Genomic DNA, 11771 nt, shown 5'->3' on the forward strand with positions numbered 1-11771 from the left:
AATAATATTAAATATAGGTCTATATTAAGGTCTTATAAACTACATCATTTTTGATAGAGTAGGTGAGCACTTGATATAGTAATAAACACTGAAAACTGAAAAGTACAAAAAAAAAAACAAAGCAAAAATAACATCCCGTCATGCCAAGATGCAAAAATTAGTTGAATCTGAATAGTTAAGGTATTTGAAACCAAATCAAGTATAATTCAACAGTCTAACGCGTTTATGTCCGTTAAAAAAGTGATAACTCCATAATCCGGGGAGGGAAATTGCTTTTTTCCGACATTCTTTAAACACAGCATAACTATCCATGCAGGCAGTTTAAGGGAGAGAGAGCGGGTGGGATAGAGAGACATTTGGAGAAGGGAAAGTAAGGAGGAGGAGACAGATCCGGAGAAAAAGTTTGAAAGAAAAGGAGAGACGTTCCAGTGGTCGGCTTGGTAGAAAGGGAATAAGCGGAGGTTGAAACAGGAGACAGAAAACGTCTCAAAGTCGGTGTGTGGGGATTTTACTTCTTCCGAGGAGCTGTTGGGCACGCGCCTGCTCCTGTGTGCGTTGTCGGGCGGATTAGATGAGGATCACTTCACGATGAGGAGCGACCCTGTTCTGTTCACGACCAGTAGGGGTGAGTGGCTCAACCTGCGGCTTTTTTCTGACCACGAAAAATCACTGTTCCGTTCTTCATTTACAGGAATAGAGTTTACAGTGAATTTATTGTTCTGTATCACACAGAGCATCCCTTTAATAATTATGGAAGTTTGGTTTTTCATGAGCTGCTAGCACAGTTTGCAGTGGCAGTTTGTTGCCGATATTTCCATCTCGCTTGCTAGGCTATTAGTCGATAGTTGGTTTGGTATTCCTGTAATATGAATGTACTTGAAGTTTGTTTTTGTTCATGTTAACATTTAGACATAATAATTTTTCTCTGGTGGATTGTCCGCCATAAGTTAATATCAAAATTCATTTTAAAGTTGCATCACTCGAAGCACGAGCGCACGCCTGCACTTTACGCACGCGCTGGAAAGAGCCTGTGGTGAAATTCAGCCTAAAAAAAGTTTGAAAGGAGCAGTGTTTATAAAAGGTAGGCTAGTTTCTCTCACAGACAGGGAGGGGATTAGAGGGAGGGAGTCAAGGGGGAGACACTGTGGCGAGACAGTTGGCTCCTGACATTGTCGTTAGGGTTGTGGTCAGTTGTCAAGTGTCCATGTAGTATGAACTTCACGCCAAACTCCATTCAATCATCTGCCAATTTAATGTGGCTTTACTTACTGCAAAAAATGTATCCCTGATAAATGTGAAGCAAGACCTTTTGATACTTTTGTTCTCAGGAGTTCAGACCTTGACCTTTTTCATGAGCTAAGCATTCCATGTAGCACTTAAATTGATTAAACAGAAACTTTAAGGCGTAGTTCAGGCAGCTCATTGCTGCTACCTACCACAGTGGAATTTGGTGGAATGATCATAGGATTAACAGGAGAGCTACATGAACTTGCAGTACTCACTTGACCGAATGGATGGAACATACAACAGAGCAAGAGTCCTCTTTACCTTCACTGACTCCCAATGTGAAAACTAATGCTTTCTTTCTTTTACGGTGTTAAAGTTGTCATCATCTTTCTTGTATCTTGACAAACAAGTCTGTTTGTCATTACCTCATAATTGCTAGACAACAGATCCGGATGTATCAACAAAACCTATTATTAAACCTTCTTAACCTATTAACACATGCTTCAGTGAAACATAAAATATGGCATGAGTAAGAATCATATAAATTACTGTAAGTAACGCTAAGAAACTCTGCTGGAGCCATTCTCTGTACTCTGCACTCTGTACACCTTTATCTGACCTATAGGGTATGAACATGGGGCTTCTGTCCTAGCACCCAGAGCAGGAGACAGGAAAACCTACCTTAGTCAGTCTGACCACCCTTTTGGTCTTTAGTTAGACTTCTAGGCTCACTTAAATGCTAATGAGATTAAACAAATTGAATTTATGTATATGTCCAGTGGTAAGGGTCTTTTATTTTCTTTAATCGAGTCATAGTCCATCCACCTCTATGGGTCTATTCATAAAAGTTATTGAAAGCATTGCTATTCATGCACTTAGCTTATTTTCTATCAGATTACACAGCTCAATTTAAGATGCCAGTGCCAAGTCACATATTACACAGTTCATCGTTGAGGTAACGCCACACTGCAACCAGAGGTTTGCTAACATGATCCTAGAATGACAACACAAAGGCTCCATATCTCCAATGTCTCTTGCTTGCGGCAGTGCATGGAGTCCTACAATAACAGGACCTCTGCTAGCAGCTGCTGGGTATCAGGTAGCCCGGCGGTGCTTCTCTGCCCAGCACTTGGTGAGGTTCTGACAGACATCCATTGTGTACAGGGGTTGTAATCTTGTCTTAGCAGCACATGAGAAAGTAGCAGATCATGTTTTGGTTTGGGATTTGGGTGAGGGTTTAAACAGTGTGAGTTCAAAACATATAATATGCAGGTATGTAATAGATGGTTAACCCAGCAAGTTTACCCTGTTTTCCGAGGTCCATTCATAGGAAGGAGGACAGCACGTTTTAGGGGAAAAGCCATTACTTAAGGCCTCAGTCTCTTTTTTTGGTTTATATTAGTGATAGTAGATACATTGTAATGTAATGCAATGAAATAAAGCTACATTGTACTCACTGCATATTAATAACCACCAACCAACCAGTGCTATTTAGTCTTGGCAATGATGATTACCTTGGTGTTACTTTTGAAGCAGATAATCACTACCCACTACCATGTTTTGAGGGCAAAAATGTGTTAAATTGTTTATTGCCACTTATTTTATTACATTTAGCAGCTTTCCTCAGAGAAACCCTGAGTTGATGAGCAATTAATTGGGGTGTTAGTGATGTGGGCAGAATGGGTGCATGATGTCACTGTTCTGGCCCAGTTGATCCTGCTTTAGAGTCAGGGGGTTGCTTTCCTTCTCCGTCTCTCCACCTTGTTCAAAACTCCCATTTGCCTCAATGATGATTGAAGTTTAAAAGGTTTTGTCTGTCAGACGTTAGCCCCTTCTTTTTGGTGGCAGGGGGAAGACAGATCCCAGGAGTGGAGAGGAGAGATGAGGAGAAATTAGTTTGTAATCTCTCTCTCCTTCCCTCCAAAGCTGGCCTGTCAGTAAGCTGGCATGCAGGAACAGAGACTTTAATTTCGGGCGGACTAATCATAGCCCTCCCAGCCTTCTCCCTGTGTCAATATCCATCTGGAAAAACAGTGGAAGAAGGATGAGGATATCAGGCCAAGCTAGAGCACAATCCAGGAGACCTTGACTTATGCCAAATAGCACAGTTTCATATGGCTTAAATGAACTGGCAACCAGCCTACTGATATAACATCATCAACCAAGCATTAACATTTGGACTCCTGCCTCAAAATGTAAAACTAACAGTTGAAATAGTGCTATTTAGTCTTGGCATTGATGGTTACCTTGGTAATTTGGGTCCATTAGGAGAGGATCGCTTCTGATGAGCCTCACCAGGCGTTTTTAATAGGCTTATTGTTGTAATAGGATGAGCCTGTTAGCTTGTTATGCTGTCTGTCTTGGACAAAGCTTTTAGGATTACAAGACCAAAGCTGCGTTGGTGGCGTGCCATGATGGGGGGTGTGGCATAGCTAATTTAGTGGAGGTGATGTAGAGTGTGTGGGGGTTCACATAGCATGAGGTCTGGCAGATTAAGGGAGGTTCTCCAGTCGAGACAACAACCACAACAAAGGAATGGCTGAGGAATAGATTTGGAGAAATGGATGCACTCGTGAGCACATGATGTGTTGGCATGTGTAATTTCCATGTGTTTATGTGAGTGTTATGCCGAGTTCTGACTTGTGTTTGCCTCTGCTTGTCTAGTTACCGGGGGGGTGTACAAGGCGGTCTGGTTCTGGAGGCGGGATGTAATGGTTGACAGTCAGGACAGTTTGAGCATCTAAAGATAGAGGACTACTGGCATAAGACCAGGCAGACCAGTGTGTGCAGCCAGTTGTATTCTATCAGTGTGAAGATTTACACATCCTTGCAGACCTCAGATTCCCATGGGTGTTATACACTTGCATAGGTCGGCGTTCGACACATTGGTTTTACCACAGAGGTTAGCATGAATGGGACTAAGATGAGTATGTAGTGGAGGGTAAACCCACCAGAATCGTATTTGTCTGTTTTGTTTGAGTTTGTAATTGTGATACCTCATAAGACTCTTTTCAGTAAAACACTTAATGTCAAATCTAGCAACCTTTTGGGCATAAATTAGTTTCTTTCTCTTGAATAGAGCCAGCGTCGCTGTGATTTTCTGTGTTGACTTAAATTGACACATTTTTATATGCTAATTATGAGTCAATCATTAACATGAATGCAAATAAACCTGTTTACATGTACATTAGTACCCTGGTTTTGACCCTTATCTTGTTTTTGATTATATTTGGGATATGGTGTATACATGGAACAAGAAATACCTGGGTTTCATATGATCATAACAGTATCCAGGTTTCTGATCACATGTCTGCAGGTGTGTCTTGATTTCTCACCATCTCGGCCACTACGAAAGGAATCGGAAAACTGGATGAGGTGTTTCCTAGTCTCTGTCGTAGTACTCCAGGTAGTTTAACCAGGTTTCTCAAAACTGCGAAAAGTTGTTTACATGTGCAAAACATAACCAGGACTCTCCAAAAACCCAGTCATAACCAGGATACTATTGTGCATGTAAACACACTCAATTAAATCTTTTGGTCTTTATATATAAGTGGCAACAAAAACTGATGTAGCACTGCTAAAGGTTTGTGTCTAAATTAGTGCCATCGTAGTAAGTTAGGAAACTTAAAACGTCCCCGCTGTGTCCTCCTCCTCTCTCATATCTTCTTCAAACCGCTGTCAGCACTGCCCCACCCCCTTTCCTCCTCCCCTTCTTCAGATCAGGGTTTTGCAGATGTGTGTTTGTGGTCGGTGAAACATCTGCTTGTACAGTGAACCACCTGTACTGTTTGATAGCAATCAGCCCCACTCTGTGATGTTCACTTGGCATGTCCAATGGAACGAAGAAAACACACAAACCTCATAATTACAGACTTGAGAAAAGGGGAGAGAGCAAGACAGCTTGTCTTTCATCACAAACTAATGCAGCATTGCCCGTCCTCAGATCTGTTCATAACTCTCCCTCTCTGTTGGTGCTCATCCAAGTCGAGGTTTTACAAACCCTTTATGAAACATTCATGACTGGTAATATTGCACAACTTTCACAGCCTTCACACTAATAGTGCAGAACAAATGAACCAGTACGTAAGGCTTTTCCTATTCAAGGAATAGAATATGTAAGCTAGAGCCCGACCGCAGATGCCGATACCGATATTTGGGAGTTAAAAAATTCCGATATTGATATATCGGCCGATATACATACATATATATATATATGTATATATATATACATTATATATAGGGCTGGGTGATAAAACGATAGCAATAATTATCGCAAACATTAAAAGTGTTCGATAAATGTTCGCTAAAATTAATTTCCACGCTTATAGCACGCCTACAAATGAATCACGAACAGCCAATCATGTCGCAGGAATAGAGGTCTGCAGTGCACAAGTTAGGATGCACGTTGAGAGGTATAAACGCAGGCCAGCATGTGACATTATTTACAGACACGCGTAGTGGCTGATGGGCTTGAAGTTGGAGCGGAGTAAACAAGTAAGGCGAAATGAGCGACACCACAGAAAAAGCAGAACGCAGCTCAGAGGACGAAGATATCGTCGACAAGAGAGACCACTCAACTTCAGTAGTTTGGAGATATTTTGGTTATTTACAGTCTGACAAAAAACAGAGCAATGTGCACTGCAAACTGTGCTGGAGACACATTCCATCGAAGACAGGCAACACCACAAACCTGTTTCATCACTTGAAACAATATCACCCATTAGAACACACAGAAAGTAAGAAATTACAGGCCCAAACGAGTGTTAGTGGACCCTCAACGAGCACCGGGCCTGTACCCAGTGCAAATCTTCTTTGTCTATTTTTTATTTTTTTTATTTTGCAGTCTGATCATGTTACAGGATTTTGATTTTAATCATGCACATTTTATCATATTTTGAATGTTTGTACCTCAGAGTTTTTAAATGTTCTGCTGTTTGGCAAGTGTTTGTCATGTTCTGACTAAATAGAACAGTTTAAAATCACTCAGGAGCAAAAATCAGCCTTTAAACCTGAAAGAAATAACGATGTGGCATTTATCGTGAATATCGATATCAACTAATATGGAATTTTTTGTTTTTGGCCATATTGCCCAGCCCTATATACAGTATATATAAACACTTGTGAAAAAGATATTTAATGAAAGCAGGATATTTTACAGTTTAATAATAAACTTTATTGTCCAAAATGACATCAGTGCACTGGGAATTAAATAAAATAACTATGAAAATAAATAACTATAAATAAAAAACATAAGAACAAATATGTATATATATATATGTATATTTAACTTGTATGAATATAAAGCACGCCAAAGCATGCTGCCTATATAACTTGACTTGACCCGAGAATTTCCATTTCATTATTGCTTCTTAGTAAAAGTATTACAGAAGCCTACAGAAAAAATCGGTAGGGTTCTAATGTAAACTGACATGTTTGAGAGTTTTCTTTGATGCAAAAACTTCAAGCAAAGCCGCAAAATGATGCAAAAAAAGTGCATATGATGCTTTTATGTTATCATCAAAATGCAAATGAGGAGAAGTTCTCATCATGACTACCCTGAGTAAGAAATATAAGCAAGACAATTATTTTTGATGGACTGTAGACTGGATCTTCCATGCTAAATAGTAATGACTTAGAGTGTTTTCCAGCTGACATTCCTTTGCTTTGGTGAGAACAATATCATACACCAAGGATCAACTTTTTTGGTGAAAAATGTATGAAAAGCTAAATATTTAGCAAAATATTAAGCCCCTTTTTGGTCTGATGGTAGTCCCTCAACTTGCCTGTGTGTCATTCTTATATAATCATGTGTATATTATGCAAATTAAAGCCTTTCAGTGATGCCGTGATTTGCTTTGGTGGCTCATTGGAAGCAGTAACCATGACGATGCCAGACCATAAACCAACTTCAATTAACAACAACCACCATCTTACTGTAACAGTCAACCCACAGTACAATAAAATTTCCCAGAACCACAGAAAGTGCTCACCAACAATGATTGGCTGGTTGATGGTTGGCTCATTATGTGGTTCAGGTTTCTCATGCATCCATTGGCTCTGTCAACAGTCTGTTAAGCCTGGGGGAGGGATCTATCACCTCCAGCAGTGAAGCACACCAGGCGCTACCACTTGGAAATGGAAAAAGAAATGCTATCTGCACGTCCTATTCAGTCAGTTTAATTACTCAGAATAGCTTAGAGCAGCAGATGTAACGTTTGCTAATTTAGCCTAGCATTGCGTGCATTATAGAAGACTTGCAATGTTCTGATTCGTCTTTAGATGTTGATGCTTTGTAGATTTACTGTAACAAAAATGTTCTTCTCTAATTATATTCCCTAAATAAGCACCCAAATAGGTTTTTTAGTCAAATATCCAAGCTTGTTTGTCATGTTCACATCACCCCAACCAGACTGGCTTTGCTTTGTTGTTGGCTTTGACCTTTTGAACTGTTTTGCCCAGTTCTTAGTCTTTCTGCTCATGGCCATGTCACTTTATGTCTCAGTTAGGCATGTCATTTATTGATCATTTTTGAATAAGAGAGGCTACACAGAAATGCTATTATGTGGAATGTTATTGATTGTATACATGTTCATGGCAGTTTGGATTGATAGAGTAGAGTGTCAGTGTGGAAATATAATGGAAAATTGTAAACCTTTGCAAATTATTTCAAATTTTCATTTTGAATGTACAGGACATCGTTTGAATTTTTGCCGCCAGGGTTCCCATCACACTTACAGTGGTGTAAACAGAAAATACAAGGCATCAGATGATCAGATGATGATTGATGGGCCAGTGGACCATCAAAAAAATCTAAATGTTTTTACTGGCCCTGTTGTGTCAGTCTGTCTAGTGGCCCACTCTGTGTGTCTGTCACGGAAAGTCTTGTAAGCTGTGTGTTGAGGCAGATCCTGATGTGAAAGCTTGTCAAAGGTCAAGGCTGAAGACATCCCTTAAGTGTTAAAGATGATGTTAGTAACAAGACATGGACACCCGAAACACACAGACACATACACAGAGTGCGATAGTGTCTGTCAGTGTGCTATCAATCATAACAGCTGAATTCTGGGAAGAGGGCAGAAAGCCCCCCTCCCTCTAACCTGGCTAAGCATTTTTGTACTGACAATAACAACGGAGCCGCAGGGTCTCAAGTTCTCTGCAAGACCCAAACATGACCCCGTTGCCTTGCACAAACACACACACACACACATACACCGCACCCAGGAAAACCCCCTTTGTTCTGAGCTCCGGGAAGTGTGAATAGCTCGCAGTGAAAACATCCCTCTGACTTGTCTAGGTGTTTTTAGAAGGTTGTATTTGTCTGTATGTGTCTGTGTGTGGGTGTAAGGATTAATGTTTTTTTTTGTTTTTTTTTTGGAAAGAACTGCTATCATTTGTCATGCAAGCCTAGTGTTGACACAGCAAATGTGGTTAGAGGTAAATTATACTGCTGAGAATACATTTCACATGAACATAATTGAAAGTATTTGTGACACGTTTGTTAAAACAGACCAAAATGTGTTAACACATGTAAATGACAGCTGCTCTGGTATACTTGTACAAGAACACATGTAGTTTGGCTAGTGCATAAAACTGTATGTTTTCATATATAATGGAGTAAGGAGGCACAGATTTATCTGCAGATACTGATTGAGGTGCAATAGACAGAGAGATAACACGAGAGAGTTGGAGTGAAATATTGACAATGAAGAAAGTGAAAGTGAAGGAGGTAGTTGAACAACAGACAAAGGGAGGAAGAAAGAAATGAGTTTTTGAAGAAGGGGTGTGGGTGGTTTGTTTGCACAATGAGGTATTTTTCTGCTCGCCCTCAGGGCATGTTTAAGGGTGGTCCTTCTCGCTTCACGCCACTTCATTTTACCTTGCCGTCCTCGGTGATCTGTAGAACTTGCTTTAGGTTTTTAATGATGCACACGCACGCACACACACACACACAAGGTTTAGCTTTGTGACCACCCTAGTGGAGGTAAAGTATCGCACAGGTTGCACAAAGCTCTATGAAACAGTAAATGGTGCAGTAAAGAGTGCTTGGCCGTCCTCACTGTAATATAAAACCAGGCATGGAGTGTGTGTGAGTGTGTAGCACTACAGTGGGGATGTCATTGCTTTGTTGATTTGACCTTTGAATAGAAACAGACAGATTGGTTGACGTGATTAATGATGCTTCCATCTGACCGTGAAGTTTAAGGATTATTCCAAAACTTTTTGGAAGTGTTGCTCTGAGGTCTTTTAGTGTTAGTACAATTAGACTTTTTACTTAAAGCTCATTTAAAGGATAATTTTAGTTGATTACATGATTAACTAGGGTCAGGTGATAAGAGAATACATACATTATAGACATTTGTGAGATGTCAGAGATTTTGCTGTTGTTTGTGCCAAGGTTGTGGTTACTTAAATATTTCTGGATGGATCAGCTGTTGTAGGCAATGTTGCAAATCAATGCCAGTGAGAGCTTTATGGCAATGTTGGATTTTTATATAATGTTCACATCATGTGATGGTGCCTTTATTGAACAGATATTCAGTTTGCTGGATTAGCCAACAATAAATATGCTTGTCCAGTTATTTATCCATAAACAATTTCCCAGTTTACTGTATAACAACATAAACTATATTATTACAAGGCTGCAACTAATGATAATCAATTAATTTATCAATTATTGTCTCAGTTGACTGATTAATCGTTAAATCTATTAAATGTCAATGTAGTGAAAAACACTCATGGAGCCTGAGGTGATGTCTTCAGATCGCTTGATTTGTCCATTAACAGTCCAAAACTCATATGTATTGAATTTACTGTCATATATGACATATAAAAGTTGTGCAAATACACTTTTGAAATAAAAAAAAAACAATTTCCATTTAATTATTTTTTGACAGACTTTTGGTGTGCTTACTTGCACTTTTACCTAAATAGTAGTTTGCATAATGTGGATAAACTGTTGGCTTTTTTTATATCATGTCACAGCTCATGTTTCTTACCCGTTCAATGTCACTGTATTCCTAGGTCTCATCAATTACACTACTAGATTGCCAAAAGTATGTGGACAGCATGAAATTACATGGAAATCTAATTTCAAAACCATTGGCATTAATCTGCTGCACAATCTCTGCAGGGATTTGCTCCCATTCAGCCACAAGAGCATTGGTGAGCTCTAACACTGATGTGTGCTGATAAGACCTGGCACACAGTCGGTGTTTCAGTACATCCCAAGTGTTGGATGCAGTTGAGGTTAGTACTCTGTGCAGGCCAGTCAAGCTCTTCCACAGCAAACTGGGAAAACCATTTCTTTATGGAGTGTGTCTCTCACAGTGCAACTGTCTTTCAACAGCTGCATGTGGAGAAAGTGACATTTTACTGACATATGCTGTCAAAAAATACTTCAGAAATTAATTAATAATAAAGAGAAATCCAACATTCCAGTAACATGAAAACTCTATGTAGAGAGATAGAGCTGCAACTGCAGAGACGTAGTCAGTGTGAACACATACATGTGCTTCTCCGCAGCCGGTCAGTGACGTCAGCCAGGCGGTGTGTTCCCGGCATGAGGTGGCTGCAGTTACTCTCCTCTGGATGCAGCAACAGAGAACCACCTCTGTGATTACATAATTTAGCTCTAATTGGCTTGAGGCTTCACTGACATAGATGATTTGTTGTATGTTTTTATTAAGAGCTTCAGACCAGTTGTCTCTTCCAAAAGTAATGCACTTTATTTGAGCTCCTCCTTCTGGCAGCACATTTTTTTGAACATATGGGCACCATACGCTATAGTCTTCATTTCCAGCAAGAAAGCTGTATAAACAGTTTAGTTCAGCAGTTTGTTAAAGTAAAAGAAGTATTGCCCTTATACTTTATTTAAGTGCGGTCACTTTTACAGACAGACAAGAAACCCCCAATCTCCCCCTCCCCCGCAGCTGTTTAATACACCAACGACAAAAACGGACCAGACTTAAACAAGCCTTTTCATGACAGTAGTAGCGAAACTCTCTTCAATTCAGGGCCTGTCCTGTCTCATGACTTTGTGCTGTCTGTCTGAGACAAGCTGCACTACTTGTGTAATAATATGATGCCTCAAAGCTAACGACTCAAGCACAAGTTTAGTTTCCATGCATATACTGCACACAATATCCTGATCTCAGAATGATGGAAACTGAGTCAAGGACAGCTTGACAAGCACTGCTTGGCTTGCTTGCCCTGATGGCAAGCTACAGCTTTATTTTATGTGTAACTGAAATACTGATTATTTTTGCACTGTAGCATACATTATACAGTATAATACAACTTCAAGTTGTATTTTTCATTCACAGTATTGTTAAAATGTGCTAAAATGTAAAGTAAAAGTAATAAAAACACAACCTGAAATCATTTCACCAAGTGAATGTTTCATTTAAACATTAAATAATAACATGGTCAACACCTCTATGTCACGGATGAGGACAAGGGACCAGTAGCAGTACAAGGCTTGCCTGCTGCACGCCTGTGCCTGTTATTATTATTATTATTATTATTATTATTATTATTATTATTAT

The 11771-nt window shown here is 39.7% G+C and overlaps 1 protein-coding gene across 2 annotated transcripts in view; it reads left to right on the forward strand.

The window, feature by feature from the left end:
* The first annotated feature begins 437 nt into the window (after positions 1-437).
* afap1 (actin filament associated protein 1) overlaps positions 438-11771 on the forward strand; it is a 73426-nt gene continuing 62092 nt past the window's right edge. For both annotated transcript variants that reach the window (XM_022747838.1, XM_022747839.1), the window contains exon 1: positions 438-625. In XM_022747838.1, the coding sequence (XP_022603559.1) occupies positions 589-625 (37 nt within the window). In that variant the 5' untranslated portion in view covers positions 438-588. The remainder of the gene's footprint in view (positions 626-11771) is intronic.

This window comes from Seriola dumerili, unplaced genomic scaffold (assembly GCF_002260705.1).
Source record: "Seriola dumerili isolate Sdu_G_001 unplaced genomic scaffold, Sdu_1.0 BDQW01000111.1, whole genome shotgun sequence".
Lineage (NCBI taxonomy): Eukaryota > Metazoa > Chordata > Actinopteri > Carangiformes > Carangidae > Seriola > Seriola dumerili.